Source organism: Manihot esculenta, chromosome 12 (assembly GCF_001659605.2).
Source record: "Manihot esculenta cultivar AM560-2 chromosome 12, M.esculenta_v8, whole genome shotgun sequence".
Lineage (NCBI taxonomy): Eukaryota > Viridiplantae > Streptophyta > Magnoliopsida > Malpighiales > Euphorbiaceae > Manihot > Manihot esculenta.
Window position 1 is genome coordinate 7574345 of NC_035172.2, and position 27634 is coordinate 7601978.

The 27634-nt window shown below is 35.2% G+C and overlaps 1 protein-coding gene across 11 annotated transcripts; it reads left to right on the forward strand.

Moving 5' to 3' along the window:
• The first annotated feature begins 1330 nt into the window (after positions 1 to 1330).
• On the forward strand, positions 1331 to 9187 carry LOC110627461 (chromatin remodeling protein EBS). Of its 11 annotated transcripts, none has more exons than XR_002489892.2 (7): positions 1331 to 1670; positions 2062 to 2404; positions 2521 to 2589; positions 4549 to 4687; positions 7168 to 7270; positions 7997 to 8050; positions 8195 to 9187. XR_002489892.2 is itself a non-coding variant. In XM_043949072.1 (6 exons), exons 1-5 carry the CDS (start codon positions 1598 to 1600, stop codon positions 7264 to 7266), a joined length of 723 nt encoding a protein of 240 aa, XP_043805007.1. In that variant the 5' UTR covers positions 1331 to 1597; the 3' UTR covers positions 7267 to 7270; positions 7997 to 8178. The 11 variants fall into 11 exon arrangements, 7 of the variants coding, with proteins under 7 accessions (XP_043805007.1, XP_021629466.1, XP_021629467.1 ...); XR_002489893.2 differs by having other exon boundaries at positions 8441 to 9187; XR_002489894.2 differs by having other exon boundaries at positions 8653 to 9187.
• The last annotated feature ends 18447 nt before the right edge of the window (positions 9188 to 27634 follow it).

Here is a 27634-nt window from a genome sequence, read left to right on the forward strand (position 1 = left end):
GTTTGATTATTTATGCCCATAATAATTTTATACTCTCTAGTAGTATTGGAGCTAGTATGAAGGCAAGTAGGCCCATAGGCCCCTCAAAATCTTTAAAATTCTCTTCAAACCCTAAATAAAACAAAGCCCAACCCCTTCAATATTTTTTCCTAGCCCTTCACCCATGTTTCCCTCTCTTTTATTATTATTTTGTAATCCACAAAATTTACTTTTAATATTCAAACTCTCAACTTCAAGGCTTTTATTCAAAATTCTTTTCATGTAAGTTATTCATTCATTATTTAATTTATTTTTATATATTATTTTTTATTGTTAAAAAATAATATATACTTTTATTTATCTTACTTAATTATTAATATATTATATAATTGAAATTCTGTATTAGACTAGTTAATTTTAGAAAATTAATTTTAAATTTTTAGAAAAAAAAGAGTTTTACTAATATTTTTTAGATTATTCAATGTGTTTCATAAAATATTTAAATTTAGAAAAAACAAATTTTAAATCAAGAAAATGTAATTTTAATAGGTAATAGGTTGTATTATTTAAATTTAAAAAATATTTTAAATATATATCAAATATTGTTTTTATAAGTAATACGTCTATTCAAATTTAGAAAAATTAAATTTTAATTGCTGGTTAAATAAGATTTTAAGAATAATAGATTAGAATATTTAAATTTTAATAATAGATGTTGTATTAAATTATTAAAGGATTTTCAAAATTATTTTGAGCTATATGTAATATTTGTCTTAAGTGATACTAAATTGAATAAATATATATTAAGGATTATTAAATTAATAAAAAAATATTTTTTATTATAATAATAAAATGAAGCCTTTAATTTTACAATTTATTTATTTATCTATCAATGTGCATTAACCAATATATAAAACGATTAGAAAGTTAGAATAATCCTTACAGAAAACAGTTTCTGCAAAAACAGTAAAATAAAAACTATAAATAGTTTTTAATTTTTAAAAAATAAACAAATAAAAAACCAACAATAGTATCAAACACACAATTATCATACAAATTAAATAAGAATTAATTGTAAAAATTTAGATAATTAGCTGTAAATTTTTTATTGATTCAAAATTATAATTTTTTTATATTATAATAATATATAAATTAATTATTATAATTTTATTTAATTTAATACTATTTTTAAAAAGTCTTTTCGTAATATCTATTGATAGTTAATAAAGTTTAATATTTTTAAAATCAAATAATTATAAAATTAATAAAAAAATATTCTTCCATTACGGACATAGGAGGACATCCTAATCGTAATGCAGATGCACAAAATGGACAGTGACGTGTCCTCTATCATTACTTTCCTCACATCGCAGCAAAACCGACGTCACGCTATTCCTCCATTTCTCTCTCGCGCGGAGCTAAGTTTAAGCTCTTCTGCTCAGAATTCAGATCCTAGGGTTTCGTTTCCTTTCCCTCTTCTTTCTCAGAAGTTAAGCCCCACCAAAACCTTCTCAATCCTCTACATTTTGCCTCTTCGCTTTCCACATTTCACCTCCATTATCAATTTCTATCTTCCAGGAAAAGCTAACTCCTCTGGACCTGCCACATCAATCGATTCATGGCCAAAACCAAACCAGGCAAAAAAGACCTCGATTCCTACACTATCAAAGGCACCAACAAAGTTGTTCGACGTATGTACTCTCTCTCTCTCTCTCTCGCTCTCTCTATTGGTGGAATCTCCATTATTTCTTTTTTGGCTTTAGGAACCCATGAATTTCTCATCTTTTTTCCCCCCTTTTAGAACCCATATTCTCATATTGTTTCCTTTTTTTGACGTTAAAGATTTTGAAAACCCAGTATTAATGGAAGTTTTCATACTTTGTTTTTCATCATTTTTAATATTGGGTCATTTGTTTTCCCGTTTGGGTCTCTCTGAAGACCGTGGAAGTTGCTTATTTTATTGCTTATTCTCAAAAACCCCAAAATCTCGTTTTTATGATAATTTTTGAACTGCCCATTTTGCAGAAATATTGTCTAATTTTTATTTTTTGATCATTCAATGTTTTGTTCATTTTGTTGCAGCTGGTGATTGTGTGTTGATGCGCCCATCGGACTCCGATAAGCCTCCCTACGTCGCACGAGTTGAGAAAATTGAGGCCGATCATCGCAATAATGTCAAAGTCCGTGTCCGGTGGTACTATCGGCCGGAGGAGTCCATTGGTGGCCGCCGTCAATTCCATGGGGCAAAAGAGCTCTTTTTATCGGACCACTACGATGTGCAAAGTGCACACACAATTGAAGGCAAGTGCATCGTGCACTCATTCAAGAACTACACTAAGCTTGAAAATGTTGGAGCTGAGGACTACTTCTGTAGATTTGAATACAAGGCTGCCACTGGTGGGTTCACCCCTGATCGGGTAGCTGTGTGAGTATTCTTATGCATTTTCTGTTATTTGGTTTGAATTGATTTTGTAGGTTTTTAAGTGTTGAAGTAATTGGATTATTCAACTGAGACCTGGATTCTTTTTTCTTCCTTGTAAGGTACTGTAAATGTGAGATGCCATACAATCCAGATGATCTAATGGTGCAGTGCGAGGGTTGCAAAGATTGGTAAATTTTTTGCGGACTCTCAATTTTTAACAAGAATTATATATATTAAATTGCAACGATTACATTTACATATTCTGTTGATCTTTTAATTTGTAGAAGCCACATGAATTTTGAATTAGTGTCCGACATACTGTCCTTTTGGTCTGTTAATCAAATGTTTCATGGTAGTATTTCCATTATTGATATACTTATAACCTTGCGCTCAATTTAAACCTCTGTTTGGCTGGTTAAACACTTAGTTAACTTAAGTGAGCCAAGTGATGCTGTACCTTGGATCAGATTATTTGCCATTCCTAGGATGCAGATTATTTGTTCTGCACCAACTTCAGCAAGCTGCAAGCCTGCAACACTTTGAGATAATCATTGAGCTGTCACTGTAGTAGGGTTTTGTCAAATTTTTTCTCTTTTTCCCTCCTCCTCTATCCATACATTTCCACAATACATGGTTTCACATATTAGGATTGTTTGTAATTTTACCTGTAGCTCCTTCTTATTTATCCCAAATTAATTTATTTTAGTTGATTGTTTAAGCCTTGCATGGATACTAGTTTTTCGACTCATGATGTCAAGGTAACTACATCAAATCAGTTTCAATTGACAATAGACTGTTTGCACATCAGCAAAATTATGTGATAAATCAAGATAGATTGCCGTCATTCCTAGCTTGATATCATAGCTCCAGAACACAGACCAGTTCAGGTATTATGTCTGGAGAATCTAAAACAAGGGCCATTGTGTAGAAGTAGAATCAAACTTGGTTCAGGAGGAGTGTAAGGCAAGGGATTAACTGCACTGGCAGATCGACACTGTATGCTAGTAACTTACAGTGTGAAAGGGAATGCTTGAAATGTGAAGAAACTTGAAGTTTTAGTCTTCAAATGGCAATATTGGTTTTCATATCAACAAAATTGTGTGAGAAGTTAAAGGGATTAACTGCACTGGCAAGGGATTAACTGCACTGGCAGATCGACACTATATGCTAGTAACTTATAGTGTGAAAGGGAATGCTTGAAAAGTGAAGAAACTTGAAGTTTTAGTCTTCAAATGGCAATATTGGTTTTCATATCAACAAAATTGTGTGAGAAGTTAAAGTCTGATTCAGGCTTCTTAGTAATTATTATTATTATTATTTTTTTGGGGGCGGGGTGGACGACTTGAGGCAATGTATCATCTAATAAATGCGGAGGTTCTTAAGGTATGAAATAGAATGCTTGATAGGGATTCTTCCTAAGAATGATTAATAATTGATCTCATATGCCTGATGATCAAAAGTAATAAACACCTGATATTGAGTTGTAAGCAGAAAACTTATGTTATATTGCAGGTGCTTACTTAAAAATGTGTCATCCTGGTGTTTGGGGATAGTTTCAAATCACCTTTTATCATAGTTTCAACATCATATTATTATGAATTGGATTCATGAACTTTCTTACTTGTAGTATTAAGAAAGGTCTCATGGAGTTTTGATGGGTTCTTTGAACTTTTTTGGATTAATGGTAACATTGTGTTTCTTGTCTGTCAAAGCTGGTTAACTTTAGATTGTTTAAACTTTTAGATGAAGTACCCAATTTATATTGGAATTTGGAACTCTTTCACAGCTGATTGGGTTTATTTATTTATTTTTATTATGCTATCAACTAATTTTGGAAGTGACACTTTCCTTTAATATCCTTAACCAAGTGGAATAGACAGATCCATTTAGCTGATCCATTAGATTGAGATTAATGCTTGATTTTACTAAGTAGAAACATTATGGAAATAGATCGAAACCAGGATTTGATGGTTGAACACTTATTTAACCGTGGTGCGCTTTTTTGAAGTTGTGATATATCATCCACTGCATAATCAGATAGTACAACTTGTCGTATTGGATTGTTATTTTGTGCTTGAGAGACTATGCAATAGCAGTAAGAACACTAAAAACTGTGATTCCCTAACAGCTTTGCTAATACATTGCAGGTTTCATCCTTCTTGTATGGGTATGACAATTGAAGAAGCCAAAAAATTGGATCACTTTCTGTGTTTTGACTGTTCCTCTGATGATAATGCCAAAAGAACTTTGAACGCGTTCCCAGTATCACCATCTGTTGAGGGCAAGGTGAGCATTGTGTCCCATCTCCCTAGTACAACTCCAGGTGTGGGTGAATAAGTAGGGTCTAGATGTCAAATTTATCATGTTGTTGTAGCAGGGTGAAGGAAATTGAGAACTAGTGATCAGCTTCGCTGCATAATATGCTGACATTCTTTGTTCTGCTAGTTCTCGTGGTGTTAATCTTTTTTTACAACTTGGTACTCAGTTTCTCCATCCATCCTTTTTCTCTGTCAGTTTTGCAATCAAGTTATATTCTCATCTCAAGGATTATAGGATGATGCTCAGCTTGTTGTCTTAGACCTCATGCTTTGGTCTTGCACAATCTTTGCCCACCTTACCTGTCATATAACCTGTTTTCACTGTGCAACCAAATTTCAGCTTTGTCACCTATAGGAATGTAACTAATGATGAAAATGCCAACTGATTTTGACGGTATGGATGTATAGGGGCTTCTTAATATGAATGCAGGAAATTTCTATAAAGTTTGATATGGAAGAAATAGCTGAGAGCCACAATAATTTGGAGGCATATATATTGTGATTATGACATCGTTAAGCGATTAAAGTAGTGCAAACATTGTAAAAGAGTACAATACTCTCTGTGCTGATATTGCATGCAGCTCTACTGATTTGTGTTAAAGTTTATCCTGGGCTGATTGTGTCTTTGCTAGTTCCAAATTTTGGTTCCATGTACTAATATTCTAAGGCCTCTTGGGCCTTTGGTATTGTTGTTATTGGTTGTGTTTCGTACGTTCAAACACACATAAGAAGATTGGCCAAATTATGTTCAGTTCATTTGGAACTAAGGATTACTGACTTGAGCATTACTATTTCCATTGGCGGGCATGAAAAGATGCATCTTAACATGATGGTCCATCAAATGACATTTTACTTGTTCAATTGTATTGCAACATAAACCTCAGATGGTACGTGAATATTGGCCGAGTTAATTTGTCTGTTAATGAACAAATGCACATGGGATGGGGTTGGTGTTTGATTTGGATTTCTTTTTTAGTGTCTTAACAAGCATGCCAGCACCTTCTTATTGCAATTAAATTTAAACTGTGTAGTTATATTGTTTCAAGGTAGAGCAGGGGATTAGCAAATAGAATACATGCTTAGTTAATTTAGATCATTGAATGTTGGATTAGATAGAGAGAGAGAGAGAGAGAGAGAGAGTTTTCATTTATATTTAGGGATAAATTGAAAGGTTTGATGCACATGGGACGGGGTTGGTGTTTGATTTGGATTTCTTTTTTAGTGTCTTAACAAGCATGCCAGCAGCTTCTTATTGCAATTAAATTTAAACTGTGTAGTTATATTGTTTCAAGGTAGAGCAGGGGATTAGCAAATAGAATACATGCTTAGTTAATTTAGATCATTGAATGTTGGATTAGAGGAAACAGCTTAATTGGTGTGACCTTGTTCATCCTAGTTGATAGTTTTCATTTATATTTAGGGATAAATTGAAAGGTTGGAATGGATGTGTTGGTGGCAGTGAAAAGTACCACCTACTACCTAGGAGGTTGGACTTCAAACAGGTTCTGTTTCTATTGAGGGCAATGTCTATGCAGCAGTGATTATTTGAGCTCCTATACTCTGTTGAGAAATTGGTTTTTTATTTGCTTAGTCGATTTTTTTCCCCTTTTTAATTTTCTCCATCAATGGTCAGTATGCTCTTGCTTGATCATGGTAAACTAGTGTAGTAATGCTTTACACTATGTGTCAGAGGAAGTTAGTTTTTAAAGAAGGTAAGGTTTTTGGAGTTCCTCCATACCTTTAAACCACCCCCGCCCCTTCTTCACCTCACGAAATTGGTGAATCAGAGAAGTTTTGATACTGTAATTGCTATTACCTTACATTAAAAGATCTCCATATGTTCCACCAAGCATGCTGTTACCATTTCTTTTAGCTAACAAAAGTCATCAGTAGTGCCATTTTAATGTGAAATGGCATGCAATGGCCAGCATAGCTGTCTGCTTCTAGCTTTAGCATATTAACATTTACTGGTTGCTTTCTGGTTATAGTGTTATATACAAAAAAAAATTTTTGTGAAAGGGTTTCCTGATGTTTGCAGAAACTTGTAACTTTATGATGGCATTCTTGAAGTGCTGCCAAATTATTTTGACTAACTCACATGCATACACACGGGAACGAGAATGTCATATGTACAATAATCAGACTGGTACTTTTACCATAGCAGACTTTGTTTACAATTTCATCCTATTAAATTTTACACATTACTTTTGCTGCTTATCACATGATACTTCTAGAATTTGGGATGGGATCTTGTAGTTTAGTTGTCTAAAAACTCTACATGTCCATTTCCTTTAGATCTTCTCTGTTGTGTGGAAGCGAAATATTGTGTAATTTTCTATTTCTACTTTATAGGTTTTGCTTCTTTACACTTACTGGTGATTTGCTCAACATGGATTTTATATATAAAAGATTTTAGTTTTAACAGAAAACATTTTTTGATGGTTGCAGAAACTAGTAACTTTCTGGTGTCTTTCTAAGGTGTTCCCATGTTATTTTGACTTTCCTAAGTTGCTTATTTGCATAAGTATTATCTGTACAAGTATCTGACATGGTAAACCCTAGCATACTTTCTTTATTTATCTAACATGATACTCGTTTGGTATTTTTGATTTTATAACTTGCTTTAGCTTTCTCTGTTGAAACTTATCTCTATTTTGCATCTCTTAGTAAATCTTTGTGCTTGAGAGTTTGGGATGGCATTTGATTGTTTAGATATTCGAATGCTCATCTCCTCGAGTTCTGCATGGAGCTAAATGTTGTAGTCCTATTGGTGTCCATAATTAGTGATTATTTTATCTGTATGATGCATATATCTGACCGAGTCATGAAATTATCTAACACTCATGAGCAGGTGGCAAAATCGGATGCCAATCTTTGTGGGGAGATTGTATTCCCTGTGCTTTGCCAATTTTGGTCAGAGAGAAAATAATGTTAATTCATTAAAGGATTTAAGTCGTATTTATGGAAGTTAATTTATCAGAAGCATTAGAAGTTCTGAATAATTAGTGAATTTTATTGCAAAAGATGGAGGTGTAGCCTGTGTAAGTTTAAATGGCATATTTTGCCAGTGGATTTATGATAAATGCTTTGGAAAAGAATGCTTTGTTTGTGTGTTGAATGAAGAAGAATATATGTATTAATTCCTATGAAAAGAAAATTCATTTCAATTGATATTTTGATTCTTGATTGTTTCTAATATAGGATTATTAGTCTTTTCTGTTTTTTTGTCCTTTTACTCTTTATGATGTACTTTTCTTGTCTTGGTTTTTTATGCTAGGTGGAGACAAAGCGAAGGAAGAGATGACAGATAATCATGATGGGTAATTGGGAGGTACTTTTTCTTGCACATTAGCTCCAGTATGTTATTGTTGCCTGTTGTTCAATTTTACAGTGCTGATAAGATGTTGTGCTTGCACAAGCTAGAGGCCCTTCTTATTTATATTTTTCTATTGTTTGTTCGTGTGAATGGTCTTAGGAGATGATCTGTAGTGCCTAATGATGTCCTCATGAGTACTGTGCCAAAAATTGAAGTATCTTTTTTCTTTTCTGCGCCAATGATGATGAATCAAACTAAATGTCTCGTGAACCTTGGGTTTGTTATGGTATATGCTATATATGTGATAAACTCATCCTGTTCTTCCTTTCTTCTTCCCTTAATCACAAGGGATGAGGAAATAGGGGTTGGGTTTTAGCAAGAGATGTAACAGTCGACTTAATCCAGGCACTGTTTTGGACTCAAATCTTCACGTGGGGTGATTTGTTGATGTAGATGAAGGCAAATATCACTCAGTCTCAACGTCCAAGAGTGGTTATGGTTTTCTTGTTCCTTTTTTTTTTTGTTTTTTTGTATAGATGGCTCTGGACAAATTTTCGAGCCTGTGTCCCAATTCTCTAGTTGCCAAGTCTTCTGAAATTTTGAATCACCTGTTGAAGGTAGCTGATTGAATGTGGGATTTCCTCTATTGAGCAGAGCTGCTGATAGCCTTGCCGAGGGCATCAACTGTTCCGTCTGAATTTCTATGCATATATATGAATAACCATATTTGTGGGAGCAGGGGAGCAATGCCACCATCTATTGGTGAGCATCTTGATCTAATTATGCATATTTTTGTTATCGACAGCCTTTAGTTGAGAAAGGGAGAGGGAAAAGTGGACATTGAAGGTCTGTGTGCATAATGCATGAATGGGTTTCTTGAAGGATTTGGAATCCCACACACATGTTCTTAGATGATATTTTAATCACATATATCAGAGTTGAGTGCTGGGAAAGTAAATGCAATTTATTGTATTATACTGGATCTTACTGGTTTCTGAGGGAAAAGGTACTAGTCAAAATTGCATGGTTAAGAAGAAAAAACAGAAAGAAAGCAGGGAGGAGCACTGTTTGAATGCGGATCGTTAAGCAAATGTTGGTTGTTGACCAACATCCATGTATTATGAAGGATTTTAGTAAAAAAAATTACATTTTGAAAAAAAGGGTGAACTAATGAAAACTTAAAAGAGATTATTTGTGTTTGCAAGTTCATAAAGAGTTCATAAAATATCTGATCTCAAACATGTGTATCTAAATAAGGAGAAATTTATTATTTAGGAAAATTTATTACTCGATTTATTGGGGTTGAAGAATATTCTGAGATTTTAAAAAATTTATCAAATAAGTTATTTTTTTATTTTAGCTATTAGACTAAGAAAAATTTATTAGTTTTAGTCTCTTAATTTTCCTACTGTATTAATAGTATTGTTAATTTTTTTATAATATTTAATGCTTAAAATTAAATAGCGAATTAATTAGTTTATTTTTTAAAATTTCAAACATTTTTGTATATTGTTTAAAAATAAAGAATTAACTTGTTGTTTTATATTATATAAACTAAATAATAATTTTTTTCAAACAATATATCAATTTTTACTTTTGTTTACTCAAAGCTTAGAAACAAGAATTAATTTCCTTGTTCGCTACCTGTTTTTAAATGGAGTTCCGTTGCCATGTTAACTTTTTTTTTTTTCTCCCTTTTTTTTTTAAATCAAAGCCTGAAACTTAAAAATACATAAAAAGCCTAGGACAGAAAATCCAAATGAGAATACCCACAACTCAAATATAACAAAATTCAAATCCAGATTGAAATCCAAGCATCTTCTAGAAGGGAATTGCTGCCGCTTAAAGCCAATGCCATATTTTAGCAAATCCAAAAATCAATTTGATGCAAATTAAAGAACACCAACCTTGTGTTAGACGCTTTTGGACAGAAAAAATCCCCAATGGAAATAATTGAAACCAAGCTAGCGATGGAAGGTCTTTGATTTCTTCGGGAGCAAGCTATATCCTCAAGCACTTAAGGCACTAGTAAATCAGTTACAATTCACCATCAGAGACACTATGGAGTCGCTATCCCATCCATGTATGAGGTTTGGAGAAGAAAAGAGAAGAAATAGAGAAATTTTTAGTTTGGCCTTTAGAGTTAGCAGACATTGGGAAACGCTGCTTTTAGACCCTAAAGTCTGTTTTCTCAAACATCGCATCAATATCAATACCTCTGATACATACAAGAAAAGCAAACCAACCCACAAAAAAGAAAAAACAAGAAGAGAAAAACAAGAAAAAGCACCCAACAATAACAATTTAAATTCAATAGAACCCTGCAGGAAAACTCAATAGGCAAGATAACTCTTTTACCATTCGCTCTATTATGAGAGAAAATAGAGAAATAAATTCAAACAATGCATACATAACTCACCGTATGAAAGAAAATAGAGAAACAAATTCAAACAGTGCACATACACAACAACTCTTATGAGGAGAATTAATCTATAATCCGAATAGAGGAGGAAATAGAGAAATAAATTCAAATAGTGTATACACAACAACTCTTATGAGGGAGAATTAATCCATAATCCGGATTGAGGAGGCTTTCTCTCGCAACAAAAAAGAACCTAAAAAGTTAAGAGGGAAAAAATTTTTTTTATTAACTTTTCAATAACTACTCATTTTCACATTAAATCATAACTGATTCTAATTTATAAATAATGTAAATATTTTAATCTATTATATAATACAAGAAAATTACACGAACTCCATATTTAAAATTACAATAAATTTATTTAAAATCATAAAAATTTATTTTTCTTAATTTTTTAAAAAATATTTTTCATATATTTAAAATTGAATCAGACTAATAATATAGTCATAAAACAAAACCAAACTAAATGTTAAACCAAAATCAAATTATAAACCATTTTATGACTCAATTAAAATAGAATAGAAAATATTAATAAATTTTGGGCTAGAAATTAACTTGGGCATGATTAATAATTAGAGAGCTGATGTAGCAATGGAGGTTAAATTTAGCAAAAGGAGTTAATGGTAGGATAAACTAATCCTATGATAACAGTTCAAGCTAAATCTATCAAGACAAAAAAAAAGGATAGAATTATTAAGTGGTTAAGGTTATATATATAGTTATGTTCTATCATATTAAACTATATGTCATTTTTTGTTTTGAAATAATAATTTTATTTATTAAATTGCTGTATTTTTATTTAATATAGATTAAAAAACTAAAACCTATTAGTTTCTAAAATAATTTCTTTTTATTAAGAAATTTCTAAAGTAATTTAAAACATAAGGTATTTAATCTTTTGGAAGATTTACATTTTAGTTTCTGAGTATTGCCACAATTAACAAGTCAGTCCCTGCGTTTTTAGAAACCTATTAAAATGTCCTTAATTTTTCTCTCCGTCAACGAAATAGTCCTTCTGTCATCTTTTCCGTTAAAAATAGATAAAGGATGAGAGTGAAAATTTTTAAAATTCGATTTTGCCCTCAAATAAAACTCCTTATTTAGTCCTTGGATATTGTTATTATTAATAAGTCAGTTCCTACATTTTCAAAAATCTATTAAAACGTCCTTATATTTTCTCATATCCATTAAAACGTTCTTATCGTTTTTTTCCGTTAATGAAATAGTTCCTCCTCCTCCTCCTCAAAAAAAAAAAAAAAAAAAAGAAGAAGATGATGATGAAGGAGAAGAAGAAGAAGAAGAAAAAAGAAGAAGAAGAAAGAGAAGAAGAAGAAGATGATGATGATGAAGAAAAAGAAGAAGAAGAAGAAGAAAAATCTTCTCCTCCTCCTCCTTAAAGAATAAGAATCCTTAAAGAAGAAGAAGAAAAAGAAGAGCCAAAGAAGAAGAAGAAGAGGAGGAAGAATCAATGAAGAAGAAGAAGGATGAGGAGGAGGAGGAAAAGAAGGGGGTAATTTGGTCTTTTGCTATATCTTTAACGGCAATGATTATTTTGTTGACGAAAAAAAAAGATAAGAGCGTTTTAATAGGTTTCTAAAAATGCAGGGATTGACTTGTTAATAATAGTAATATTCAACGATTAAATTGTAAATCTCCCTAATTTTTTTATGAGTAAGAAAATTCAATAAAATTCATTACTTAATCTATGTCAACTTTATTTTATTAAATAAAATAAAAAAATTTATTTTTTGAACAAATCTTCCTTTATTATATGCCTCTTTCTATTTGAAATAATAAATTATTTATGAATTTATTATTATGTTATTATTTAATATGCCAATAAAAAAATTTATCCATTGTAGAAGTAATTTGATGTAATATAATAATATTAAGAAGAAGGTTAAACAAAAGTTATTATTTTAACTATATTAATCATTATCTCTTCTTAAATTATATTAGAAAGAGTAATAACTATTTATAACTTACAAGCAATTGCTATAACCTTGAATTCAACATGTAACATGGGAGACCTTTCTGTTATTCCAGATGTAACTATCATCTTTTCCCAAAAAAAAATTATGTTTACTTGTCCTCTGTTATTCATAAAAAGAAATTTTTTTGTACGTATCAACTTTATGTACTCTCGATCATGATAGTTTATGCACACTCGATCAATAGAATATGATATGACTCGATACTTTTTCAAATTATATTATACGATAGTGACCTTTTATTGGACCATGTGATGATGATCATGATTAAGACACTCGAATATCCAGACTTAAGTGCTTAAGGCATAAAGGCTCGATTGTTCATAGCATTTGCTTGGTTGACTTGGATCCTTGAAGGCTCGCTTTGTTGAGGCAAAGTCTCAAGCCTTTCCATTTTTTACCGTTGATAGTTATTGCGATGTAACCACCAGAATCCCTACAATCATGGAATCTCTTATTCACTTACCGGTACATTCCGGATTCTTAGGGAAACTACTAGCCAACCCGATCTTCTTGAAATATAAAGGTAATTTAGAATACAGGTTCAAGGTATACATTCTACTACTCACTTAAATTGATTACAACTCTTATTTCACTCACACATTTTAGCAGTTTCTAACTTGAGCGTCGAAGTGGTCGCCTCTAAGCACCAACCACCTCACTTTTTCTCTTTGTAGATTGCTAGGTTATATAAGGAGCATTCTCAACAAAATCATTTAGTTCTATTATCAGGATCTCAAAGAGTTGTCTTGATCATTTGGAAAAATCTGACTTGTTCAATAATTTCTACTCTTTTTCCTTCTTATTCAAAACTCAATTTCTCCAATGATAAATAGCTCACAAACAGTTACCAAGTTTGCTGCAAATGGGGGGGCTATTGTCTCTTGCACTTTGAAACGTAGACAGAACATTCCCCCTATCTCAGTCGAAATGGATCTTAATACTTTGAACAATGAGCAGATGATGCAATATACCAAAAGACTGCAGACTACTTTTGAGCAATATAAGGCTCAGGATAAGGCTTTACAAGGTATCACCAAGGTAAGAGAAGAGACCTCTCAGAAGACGCCTAGAGCTAGGGGAGAGGCAACCATGCCCAATCTAAAGGGAAAGGTAAGATAGAAGATGAAGAATCCTCAGACGAGGCGTCAAGAAGTGTAGATTGAAAGCTTGTACACGCTGTAAAGAGATTTCAAAAGGAGCAGGAGGATGACTTCGAGTGGGGGATGCCTCGCCTAATGAAATCTTGGCAAAGACTTTTCCACTAAAATTCAAGTTATCCAGTTTAGATAAGTATGATGGGATTTTGGACCCAAGGAGTCATTTGGCCATTTTTTGAACTACAATGCAGCTGCAAGACGTTAATAATTTTATCCTATGCTGAGTCTTTTCATCTGCACTAATAGGTCTGACCCAAAAATGGTAGCAGCACCTTAGTTAGGTTCTATTAACAACTTCATTAAGTTTGCTGTAGCTTTTAAATCTAAATTCATTATATGCATACCTCCAAAGAAGCTCTCATTTGACCTCGGAAGATCCGGCAAGGTGGGGGAGAGTCTCTGAGGAGGTTGATTTCAGGGTTCAATGCTGAGGCTATACAGGTAGAGAACCTGAATCATAAGATAGCTTGCAAAGCAATAAAGAAGGAACCAAGAAAATAAAGTTTATGGATTTGTTAATAAAGAATCTGGCGACCACCTATCAACAACTGATGGATAAAGTCTAGAAGTATATATGACTGGATGATGAAGTATAGGTCTTGAGATAAGATAAGAGGGCGGATCAGAATAAGACCCAAAAATCAAACAAGCAAAGTCATGAAAGTGAAAGGAGGAGCTACTTAGTATCATGAGGCAGGGATGATATAGGTAATTATAGAAGTTATATTCTGCTAAATGACTCACAGATACAAATACTCATGTAGATAAGGAAAAACAACAAGTAAGTGAAATAACCTGCTAAGCTTAACCCAGACAAGGCGAGCAGGCAGGACAAAACAAAGTATTGCCGATTCCACGAAAATCACAGGCACACATAGAAGAATGCAGACAAATAAAATATGAGATTAAAATCTTTAGCGATGGAACTCTGAGAAGATTTATGAGAAAAGACAGGGATGAAAGAAGATTAGAACCTAAGGTAAGAGCACTAGTTAATTCTAGTGTACCCTTAGGGGTCATAAATGTGATTGCAAGGGGACTGAGCTGCAACAAACCAAAGAATAAGCGCACCCCTAAGGATGTTCTTTCTTTTGAAAAAGACCTATAGGCAAGGCAAGAAATGACATTTAGACCAAGCAATAAGACTATTGAGTCATCACACAATGACCCACTGGTGTAAGTATGAGGTTAAATAGGTATGAGGTTAAACAAGTGCTCGTTGACACGAGAATCTCAATAAATTTCTTAACCCTCGAAGTTCACAATAAAGTAGGCTTAGGAGATAAAATTGTGATAGTTCTAGGCACCGTCAACCTCCCGCTTGTGTTGAGAGATGAGGACAAGTGAGAAGTGTATGCAAAATTTACAATAATAGGCATTTCACTAGTATACAATGTCATACTTAGACGCCTGGTCCTGAACTGCCATGTTATTGTAATTAACACGGGTTTCTTATGCTTAAAGTTACCAGCCCCAAGGGAGTGGCGGTAGTCCGAGGCAATCAAAAGTCAGTTCAGGAATGTTAGAGGCACTCCACCAAAGACCTCAAAAAGATAACAATGCCAATTGAATTATTGAAAAAGTTCGAGTCTCACACAAAGCTTGAGCCAGCATAAAAAAATGGTATGATTTGTTTCATAAAGCTTTCCCAACCTTGAAATTTAAAGAGTTCGGGTAAATCAAAATCCAAATCAAATAAAGAACTCCACTAAATATACCTGGGGATGAAGATATTCCTTTTTACAGAGGTAGGCTTTTCCAATGTTCTTGCTTTCTTAGCAAATGGTTCAGAGATGGTGATTCCACTGCTCCTTTTCTTGTACTTTGAGATTAAAACTTCTTCCTCACTAGATTCTGAGCTACTGTGCTCTTTTTCAACGACTTTTTCTTTCATTTTTCTATTACTTGCGTATTTAATCCTTACTATTTTTGCAAAGACAGAAGGACTAAAGAGAAATGAAATGAATGTTTTGAGAATAGAGAAAGCAAATAGCTAAAAACAGAGGGTAAAATGAAGTTTGAAATTTTTAAGTTTTTAAAGAGGAAAAAGCAAAGAGGGAAACATTTGCAATCCAGAAAGGAAAGTGAGTTTATCTATTAAGCTCATCTCGAATTCACTCTACATTAAACTTAGAACAATTCTGGTACAAAGAGTCATTAGTAGCACCGAAAATTATATCATTAATATAAATCTGAACAACTACAATATCATTCTTTTGATTTTTAGTGAATAAAGTAGTATTTATTTTTCCTCTTATAAAACCATTTTTCAATAAAAACTTACTCAAACGTTCATACTAAGTTCTTGGAACTTGTTTCAAACTATAAAATGCTTTTGAGAGTTTGAAAACATGATTTGAAAATATTGGATCTTCAAAACCAAATGGTTATACTACAAAAACTTCTTCATCAATATATCCATTTAAAAATGCATTCTTAATATTCATTTGAAACAACATAAAAATTTTAAAATATGCAAAAACACAAAATATCCTAATAGCCTCAATTCTAGCAATGGAAGGAAAGGTTTCATCAAAATTTATTCCTTCCTCTTGGTTGTATCCTTGAGCTACTAATCTAATCTTATTTTTAATTACATTTCCATTTTTATCCGTCTTGTTTCTAAAAACTCATTTTGTTATAATAATAGATTGGTTTTTGGCTTGGGAATAAGTTGTCAAACTTTATTCATCTCAAATTAATTTAATTCTTCTTGTATTGTAAGAATCCAACTTTCATCATTTTGAGTCTCGTCATAAGATTTAGGTTCTAATTTTAAAATAAAAGCAACATTACTGAAATATATATCTTCTCAATTGTCCTATTGTCATCATTTTTTTATTTGAGCTATCAACGATATTCTCTTTTGGATAGTATTTGTGATATCTCTAATCTTATGGAAGATTTTCATGAACTTGATCATTAATTTATAATTCTTCCACATTTGATTGTTGTTCCTCACTTCTTTGATCTCCATCATTTGAAGTTTCTCCATGATGATCAACTTGAGTTTCCACATTTTGCTCATTTATAATTTTCTCACTTGTTTTTTCTTTGCTAAAAATCTAATCAAAATCAGCTTCACAAGTGTCTTTCTTTTTTAAAGCTAGATTAGACTCATCAAACATCATATTAATGAATTCTTCAGCTACTAAGTTCTTTTTATTAAAAATTCTATAAATTTTGCTTGTAGAAGAATATTCAAGAAAAATACTTTCAAAAATCTTACCATCAAACTTACCAAGATACTCATTATTCAAAATATAACATTTTCATCCAAAGACATAAAAATATGATATGTTTGGTTTCTTGCCTTTCTATAACTCATAGGGTGTTTTCTTCAAGAAAGCTCTTATGGTTACTCTATTGACAATATAACAAGATGTATTTATAGTTTCAGTCTAAAAATATTTTGAAAGATGATTTTCATTTAACGTAGCTCTAGCAATTTTTTGCAATATTCTACTTTCTCTCTCAATAACTCCATTTTGTTTTAGAGTTATTGAAACTGAAAAATAATGAAATATGTCATGATTTGAACAAAAACTATTAAACATATGATTTTCAAATTTTTTTCCATGATCACTTCTCAAAGATGCAATATAATAACCTTTTTCATTTTGAACACATTTGCAAAAAGTTTTAAAAACATTAAGCGTTTCATCTTTATGTGCCAAGAAGAAGACCTAAAAAAATCTTGAATAATCATTAACAATTACAAAAACATATGATTTTCCACCAAGACTTGTAGGAATTATTGGATCAAATAAATCAAGATGCAACAATTCTAAAGGTCTTGACGTTAAAACTTCATTCTTTGGTTTAAACGAAACTCTTGTTTATTTCCCATTAAACAAGCTTTACATGGACGATCTTTTTTAAAAATCGATTTTGGTAAGTTTCTAACTAGATTTTTCTTTGAAAGTTTTGAAATCAGATGCATGCTTGCATGATCTAATTTTCTATGCCACAACCAACTATTATCATCAAACTAGCTAAGCATTTTTTTTACTATTTTTAAAACACTCAAGATTAAGGGCTAAGAGCAAAAAGTGTTCGGACGAGACCCAAGGCTAAGAGGCTCAAAAGACGATAAAGAGCAAAAGTGCTCGGACGAATACCCAAGGCTAAGAGCCTGAAAAACAATAAGAAGCAAAAGTGCTCGGACAAAAATGCAGGGCTAAGAGCTTGAAAGGCGTCTAAGAGTCAAAGTGCTTGAACAAAGACCCAGGGCTAAGAGCTTGAAAGGTGACAAAGATTAAAAGTATTTGGATGAGACCCAAGGTTAAGAGGCCTAGAAGACGACAAATAGCAAAAGTGTTTAGACGAATACCTAGGGCTAAGAGCCCAAAAAATGACAAGGAGTATAAATGCTCAAACAAAGACTCAGAGCTAAGAGCCCGAAAAACAACAAAAAGCAAAAATGTGTAGATGAAAACCTAGGGTTAAGAGTCCAAAAGATGACAAAGAACAAAAGTGCTCGGACAAATACCCAGGGCTAAGAGCTTGAAAATGACAAGAATAAAAAGTGTTCAAATAACTAATAGCCCGGAAGGCATCTAAGAGCCAAAGTACTTAGACAAAGACTCAGGGCTAAGAACCCGGAAGACAACAAAGAGTAAAAGTATTCGGACGAGACCCAGAGTTAAGAGGCTCAAAAGACGACAAAAAGTAAAAGTGCTTGGATGAATACATAGGACTAAGAGCCCAGAAAACGATAAGGAGCAAAAGTGCTCAAACAAAGACCTAAGACTAAGAGCCCGGAAGGCGTCTAAGAGCCAAAGTGCTCGGACAAAGACCTAGGGCTAAGAGACCAAAAAACGATAAACATTTCTTAGGGTCAGGAAGAATTACTATAGCAAGATACCCCCACACTTTTAAATATTTTAAATTAAGTGTATAACCTTTTCAAAGGTCATAGAGTCTTTTATTAGTTTTATTATAGAGTATCCTATGCTATAGATGACAAGCAGATAATAAAACTTCCCCCCTCAAAGGTTATTAGGTGTAGAGGAACTTATTAATAAAGCATTCATCATTTCTTTTAATGTTCTATTTTTTCTTTCTGCTACTCCATTAGATTCATGTGAATAAGGTGCAGTAAATTCATGAATTATTCCTTCTTTTTCACAAAAGTCATTAAATAAGAAATATTCTCCACCTCTATCTGATCTAATTCTTTTTATTTTCCTATTTAATTGATTTTCTATTTCAGCTTTATATATTTGAAACATATCAAATGTTTCATTTTTGTTTCTAAGCAATATGCTTTCGTATATCTAGAATAATTATCATAAAAGTTACATAATATTTTTTACCACCTCTAGTCATAGTTTATTTTAAATTCTCCAAGTCTGTGTATATTAAGCTAAGCAATTCAAATTCTCTATGTGTAGTTGGACATGATTTTTTGGTTGACTTAGATTCTATACAAATCTCACATTTATTTAAACATGTATTGCAATACCATATATTATACCAATATATTGCATTTTTTTAATATAAGAAGCACTAACATGTCTTAATCTAGCATGTCATAAATTAAAAAAATTAAGCAAATAAGCAGAATAAGGTGCATTTTTCTTCATTATTATAGAAATTTTGAGAACAAAATTACAATAACTTTTTTCAACAAAGATACCATTTTTAGTTGGTACAATTTTGTCTGACTCAAAAGACACCTTAATCTCAGTTTTTCCTAATAGAGCTATAGAAATTAAATTAGCTTTCATGTTAGGTATATGAAGTACTTTATTAAGTACCAAAGTCTTGCTATATGTGAGTTTGAAAAGAACTTTCCCTTTACCAAGGACACTTACAGTCCTAGAATCACCCAAATATACATGTTCTTCTCATTCCCCTACGGTAGTGTAGGAGGTAAACACATTTCTGTTTGTACAGATATACCTAGTAGCACCAGAGTCTACCACTCATTCTTGCACATTAGCTAGAAGAAAAGTATGAGAAATGACCGCAACAATAATGTCATCTCATTCAACTAAATTCACTTTTGATTTAAAAGGACTATTATTTATCACTCTTTTCCTGCAATGAGAACACTTGCAGTCCTAGAATCACCCAAATACACATGTTCTTCTCCTTCCCTCACGGTAGTGTAGGAGGTAAACGCATTTCTGTTTGTACAGATATATCTAGTAGCACCAGAGTCTACCGCTGTAATACCCGGCTAGACTCCGGTATCGGAATTCCTACCGTCCGGTGGAATCTCGGATGTCGAAAGCCTCTAGTAGGGTAGAAACATGTTTTCATAAAATGTTTTAAGGTATTTCATGGTTTTAAGTATGAAATTAAATGAGTTTTTGCATGAAAAGTCTTTGGAGGAAAACCCAGGTTCGGCCGCCGAAAGTCAAGTTCGGCCGCCGAACATGCTTGCGTTTTGGAGGCACGTTAGGCCCCCGAAAGCATGAGTGAGGGCAGTCCAGGTTTGGCCGCCGAAACCCAGGTTCGGCGCCGAACATGGCATGCATGCGGAGGCACTTTCGGCCCCCGAACGTGGCCTGGCCAGCCACTATAAAAGGGTCCCTTAGGTCCGCACGGGCGAGCTTTTTCTTCCCTGTTGTCGGCCAAGGTGAGTCTCCGCCACCCCTCCCTCGATCTTGAGTGTTTTCCTTAGATCTTCCATGATTTTCACGGGTTTTAACTTCTGTTTTGAAGATCTGTGAGTAAAGAGCAAGTTTTGGGTACTTGGAGGTTCAAAGAGCTCAAACTCTCCATCTCCAAGCTAGGATCGCCTTTCCTCTCGTTTCTTCAAGAGGTAAGCTCGGATCCACCCTTGTTATGTGTTTTAAACAAGCATTAAGTTGTTTTATGGGTAGAGATGCATGTTTAGGCTTGTTGATGAGTTTATAGGTTTTGATGTTTTGATGAACAATGTATGTTGATTTTTGTGTGTTTGAAGTGTTGTAGTTGGGGTATATGCTAGTTTGAGACCCCTAGGTGTAATGTATGATATGTATGCATGTTTTAGAACAAGTTTATGCATGATTGGTGAGTTTGGAGGCAAAAATGCATAAGGGAGCCAAGTTTCTGCCCTTTGGCAGAAACCAGGTTCGGCAGCCGAAGGAACTTTCGGCCGCCGAACATGGCTGGGGAGGCAGGCCTTTCGGCTGCCGAAGTTGCCCCCGAAAGGAGACTTTCGTCTCTGTCTCGGACTTTCGGCCGCCGAAGGTGCCGCCGAACATGCATGAGTTTCGCCTCTGTCTGGGAGTTTCGGCCGCCGAAGGTGCCGCCGAACCTGCCTGACTTTCGGCTCTGGAGGGACTTTCGGCCGCCGAACCTGCCGCCGAAAGTGCCCTGTCCAGCCATTTCTTGCATGTTTTTATGTAGTTGTTTTATGATGTTTTAGGGGGTTTTTGGGGAGTATACTAGAGTTATGTTTATGTATGTTTGGTCCCTCATTGGAGTCCACCTGTGTAGGTTCGGACCCGAGGAACCGAGGACCCCAGCAGTGAGCCAGCTGCTACAGAGTTTGTCAGAGCTAGCCAGAGGTGAGTGGAATAAACCTTAAGTTTTAAAATGAATGAACTATGAATTTTGAGCATGATCCATGCATCATGAATGCCATGAGATATAGTAGGTTGTTTGCATTAGTATTCACGAATATGTTGCATTGCATTTATGATGTTGATGTGGATTGGTCATTGGATGATCCTTTAGTCCTCATATGATATGATGATGTTATGGCATGATGTGGTATGGAAGTCCAGGTTGTACCCATTCTACGTCCCTGGCACAGTTGGACTGTATGATATGTTATGTTATGTTAAGAGAAAGACCGGTTGTACACATTCTACGTCCCGGCACAGTTGGACTATGTAGAGGACTATTGGTGACAATACCATCCGAGATGTGATTTGTTGTGATGTGTTGCATTACATAATGGCATGAAATTTTAATATATGTTTTCACTATTCTGCTCACTGGGCTTTGTAGCTCACCCCTCTCCCCTAACCCCAGATGTGCAGGTACAGGGTAGACCATGAGGTTAGCCAGAGTTTTGAAGTATGTTATGTAATAGTTAGATTGTGGACATGACAATTGTACTATGATGTAATGTAAGAGATTACAGTATGTTATGTAAAGAGGTATATTGAGGTTATAGATGTGCTTGACCCTATGAGTTTTGTAATCCCTTGTTAATGCATGATCTTAGTTATATTGATGATGCAGATGAAAGCCAACTCATCTCATGTTGTATCGCCCGTTGGGGCATTGATGAGATCCCACAGAGGGATCATGATTATGATCATGACTATGTACATGTATGTTCAGGTTGAGTTGGATGTTTAAAGGAAAAGTTTCAATTTTTATGCATGTTGTTGATCATGTATGGGATTATACAGGTTTACAAGTTATATGTCAGCCTTGCTACGGGTCCCGGCGGCCTTAAGCCGATCTGGATCCTAGCGCCGGTAGGGGTCCGATTTTCGGGTCGTTACAACCGCCCATTCTTGCACATTAGTTAGAAGAAAAGTTTGAGAAATGACCTTAACAATAATGTCGTCTCATTCAACTAAATTCACTTTTGATTTAGAGGGATTATCATTTATCACTATTTTCCTGCACTGAGGTGCATGATGACCCGGCTTACCACATACAAAACAATGTTCTTTCTTTTTAAAGATGAGATTATTAAACTTAGGTTTGTTATTAGGTTTCTTATTTTCGTACCTATTATTTGATTTCTGCACTTTTTCTTGTACAAGATTTGCCTTTGTAGCTAGCTCTTTACTTTTTGCAGCTTTTAGTTCCCTCCTGTTTGTATCTTCAATGATGATGTGGGTGATGAGATCTGACAGTGTCAACTGCTTGTGCTTGTGTTTCAATTGTTGCTTGTAGTCACTCCAAGAATTTGATAATTTTTCTATCAGCAGTCCAGCCACAAATTCATCTTATAGAATGATGTCAAATTATATACCGCTTATTGATTTGTGCAAATCGCTGGTCAAATCCACCATCTGAGAATGGTTCAGTCAATTTGCGGGCTTGGGCCATTCCTTGCTTCTGTGCAGTATGATCATCTGATAGGTTTGCTTAAATCACTAGTCAAGTCCATCATCTAAGAATGGTTAAGTCAAGTAGCGGGCTTGGGCCATTCTTGGATTCTGTGTAATATGATCATCCGATAAGTTTGCCCAAATTGCTGGTCAAGTCAATTTCTGTAATACCCGGCTAGACTCCGGTATCGGAATTCCTACCGTCCGGTGGAAACTCGGATGTCGGAGATCTCTAGAAGGGTAGAATCATGTTTTCATGTTTTAATAGTTTTAAGTATGAAATTAAATGAGTTTTTGCATGAAAAGTCTTTGGAGGAAAACCCAGGTTCGGCCGCCGAAAGTCAAGTTCGGCCGCCGAACGTGCATGCGTTTTGGAGGCACGTTAGGCCCCCGAAAGCATGAGTGAGGGCAGTCCAGGTTCGGCCGCCGAAAGTCAAGTTCGGCCGCCGAACATTTCATGGATGCGGAGGCACATTCGGCCCCTGAACGTAGCCTGAGCAGCCGCCTATAAAAGGGGCACTTAGCCGAAATGGGCGAGCTTTCTCCCATTTTCGGCCACAGCAAGCTTCCGACCTTCCTTTTGCAAATCTAGTGTTTTTCCTCCAAATCCCCACCATTTTTCTTGAGTTTTAAGCTTGCATTGAAGGTTTTGAACTGTTGAAACAAGTTTTGGAGCTTTGGGAACTCAGGAGCTCATTTTCGTAGATCTCCAAGTTTAGGTCGTCTCCCTCTCGATCTTCAAGAGGTAAGAGCCGATCTTAAGCTCCTCATGTGTTTTAAGTAAGTTTTAAGTGATTTTATGGGGTAGAATGACATGTATAGGGTTGTATGAGTTTTTAAGCAAATGTTAGGTTTTATGTGATTCTTGAACAATGTGGCATGTTTGAGTATGCTTGAAGTGTTGTAGTTGGGGCATTTGTTTGTTTGAGGCCCCTAGGAACTTGTATGCATGATTTAACTGAGGTATATGCATGATTGGTGAGTTTGGAGGCGAAAATGCACAAAGGAGCCAAGTTTCTACCCTTTGGCAGAAACCAGGTTCGGCAGCCGAAGGCACTTTCGGCCGCCGAACATGGCTGGTGAGGCAGGCCTTTCGGCTGCCGAAGTTGCCCCCGAAAAGAGACTTTCGTCTCTGTCTGGGACTTTCGGCCGCCGAAGGTGCCGCCGAACATGCATGAGTTTCGCCTCTGTCTGGGAGTTTCGGCCGCCGAAGGTGCCGCCGAACCTGCCTGACTTTCGGCTCTGGAGGGACTTTCGGCCGCCGAAGCTGCCGCCGAAAGTGCCCTGTCCAGCCATTTCTTGCATGTTTTTATGAAGTTGTTTCTTGATGTTCTAAGGGGTTTTTTGGGGAGTTTATTAGAGTTATGTTTATGTATGATTGGTCCCTCATTGGAGTCCACCTGTGTAGGTTCGGACCCGAGGAACCGAGGACCTCAGCAGTGAGATAGCTGCTTCAGAGTCTGTAGAGCTTCAGCCAGAGGTGAGTGGAATAACTATTATGCTTTTAAATAAATAAATCAGTTTAGCATGATTCACGCATCATGAATGCCATGAGATAATAGGGTGTTGCATTAGACTCACGAATATGTGCATTGCATATTATGTTTGATGATGTGGATGGATGTTGAATGATCCATTAGTCCCCCTATGCTATGATGATGATGATACGATACGGAAGACCAGTGAGGCCCATTCTACGCCCCTGGCACTATGTGAGAGAAAGACCAGTGAGGCCCATTCTACGCCCCTGGCACAGTTGGACCATGTTATGTTATGTTATGTAAGAGAAAGACCAGTGAGGCCCATTCTACGCCCCTGGCACAGTTGGTCCATGTAGGGGACTATTGGTGACAAATCCATCCTTGATGTGATTAGCTGTGAGGTGATGCATTTCATGTTATCATATGTTTTAAATGTTTTACTATTCTGCTCACTGGGCTTTGTAGCTCACCCCTCTCCCCTAACCCCAGATGTGCAGGTACAGGGTAGACCAGGAGGTTAGCCAGAGTTTTGAAGCATGTTTTTTTTTGTAATAGTTAGATTGTGGACATGACAATTGTATTATGATGTAATGTAAAAGTGTTTTAAGTTATGTTATGTAATTTGAATATTGAGGATAGAGTTGTGCTTGACCAATACAGATTGTTAATCCCACTTGTATGTACATGGTCTTTTTGATATGAGATATGAGGTTATGTTTCAGCCAAGCTTATGTATGATGAGATACCCCATTGGAGCATTTTGATGAGGGCTCCAGTGGAGGTTTATGTTATGTTTATGTTTATGTACAGGTTGAGCTTGGTTGTTATATGAGAATGATTACAGGTTATGTCAGGCTTGCTACGGTTCCCGGCGGCCTTATGCCGATCTGGATCCTAGCGCCGGTAGCGGTCCAATTTCCGGGTCGTTACAATTTCAGCGCTTTTAAACCACTTTTTATTAAATCTTATTCTCTTTTTGCTTTTCTGCAAAATATAACAAAAAATACAAAATTAGTCAGAAAAATACTCAATTTAATGAAAAGCATAGTATGAAAAATGAGTTGAAATTATGTTCGATAACCTAATTTATTAAGAACATTTAAGATGAGGTGATTAACGAAACTACCTGTATCCACCAAGACTCGCCTCACCTCATACCTGTTTAGATGGATATTGATGACTAGCGGGTCATTTTGAAAAAATTCCATCACCTTGTCTGCAGGTCCGAACCTTACTTCCTGTTTGGCCCATGGTTCCTACTCAACTGACATGATGTCTTCTGCGACACATTTATTTTTTCCTTGCCATCGTTGGGTCCTCCTGCAATTACTTGTATAACCCCTACAACTATCAGGGGTAGTTTCAGGAGTTTTTACCTCAAGTTTGGGCCTTCTCTTTTCTCTATTCTTTCTAGCAAACTTTCAAAGTGTGTTATCCCTTATTAATCTCTCGATCTTGTCTTTCAACTTCTGGCACTCCTCCGTTGTATGCCCATAGTCTTCGTGAAAGCAACAGTACTTGGTCCTGTCTCGCCTTTCGGTACTCTCAGGGTTGAGCTTGGGAGGCCACCTGACTTCCTTATTATTTTTCTGATCCACATTAGAATACGTGTTCGTAATTCATTCAATAGAGTATAATTCTTATACTTACTTTAGTCATCCCTTCTTCGAGGGACTGGATAACTTCTGTGGTCTCTTTCATATCCTCGCCTCTTTAGATTTTGATTTTGCTTTTGACTCGTCCTTTTGTCCTCTCTCAATGCTTGGACTTCGTCATCTAGCCTGATGTACTTTTCGGCTTTGTCCATTAGCTGTTGGTATGTGGCGGCTGGGTTCTTAATTAGGAAATCATGAACTTGACGTTGCGTGTTCCTTTCATCAATGCTTCACATGCTATCTCATGATTTAATTCCTCCATATATATTGCTTCTGCATTAAACCGTGAGATAAAGCTCATCAAAGACTCGCCCTCTCCTTGGCGGATCTTTCACAAGTCAGATGAGAGTTTTTTAGGAGGTATACAAGTAATAAACCTGGATTTAAATAACATAGCGAATTGTGTAAAGTTTTGAATTAAATCTGGGCTCAGATGTTGGTACCATTTCTGAGCCAAACTTGTGAGTGTTAATGAAAACACTCGGCACAACACGAAATCGTTGACATCGTGAAGCTGTATAGTCATTCTAAAGATCGTCAGGTGACTTCTAGGATTTAATGTTCCGTCATATTTGCTCAAGCCTAGTAGCTTAAACTTAGTTGGGAAAGTTTTTGCTAAGATCTCTTCTGATAGGGGCGAGGCATCGTCCAGGCCATAGTTCTCCTCCTGCTCCTTCTGGTACCTTTGAATAGCCCGTACCGGCTTTCAGTCGACGTCCTTCGGAGCATCGTCTAGTGACTTTTCTTCTTCGAACTTAGCCTTCCCCTTGGACCGCGTCTGGATCGCCTCTGTCCGAGTCCTTAGGATATCAACAGAGGCTTCCTCCATTCCCTTGGGAGCCATGAATGATGCCTCCTCCCAAGCTTTGTATTGCTCAAGAATAGCCTGCAACCTATATATTGGAGCATTTGTTCATTGTTCAGATTATTGAGATATGCTTCGTTGACCATAGAAAGTGTGTTTTGTCCACTGCTAGGAGCGAAAGAAATAATAGCACCCTCATTGGTAGCAACCTTAGCAGCAGCTCGTGAATTGTTGGCCATTTCAAGCGAAAGAAAACAAAGATTTCTTTTTAAGAGAAAGGGGATAAGAGACTGGTTTTAATCCAAATGAACATAGAGAATTTAATGGATTATCCTGACAATGAAACCAAATGATGTGACCGAAATAAAGTTGTGTTGCAATTGGTCAACCTGAAAGAAAGAGAATGTGAAGTGGTTGGTGCCTATGGTGGCCACTCTGACGTTCAAGTCAGTAAAATGAATAAAAGGGCAAATGTAAGGAATGGCTTAGAACTCAAGAGTAGTTGTGTAAGAATGCGTACCTTTGTATTTGCAATCATTAGTTTTTATATTGTAAGAAGATAGAGTTAATTATAGTATTTTCTGAAAATCTGGTTGGTGCTGGCTAATTGATAAGGGATCCCACCAGCTAATTGATCAGGGATCCCGTGATTACAGGCATAATAGGGATCTGCTGGATTGTGCCTGCTAAAGATAACTTTATGTGAAGACTAGACCTCTTCAAAGGAGGGCGAGTTTTAATGAAGAACTGTGTGCTGCAGTGTCTAGGTCTTCCTTTCCACGGTTGAGACCGCATATCGGCATATGAGAACTCTTGCCACATGGCTCTGCTTTATGATGACAGTCATGACTTATTTTGAGTGATTATCATGTTACATCAAACCTAAATGCTTTAATTTTTATTCCTATCCTTTAGATAAACGTTTCTCTTTATATTCAATTAAATATGAGATTATAAAAAAGCAACAGATCCATTAAAAGAACTCTAAATTAATTATCCTAACTATTATAAAAAAAAAAAGTCAATTTCATCAAAGTTAAAGAAGCAAAATAATAAGGGGTAAAAATA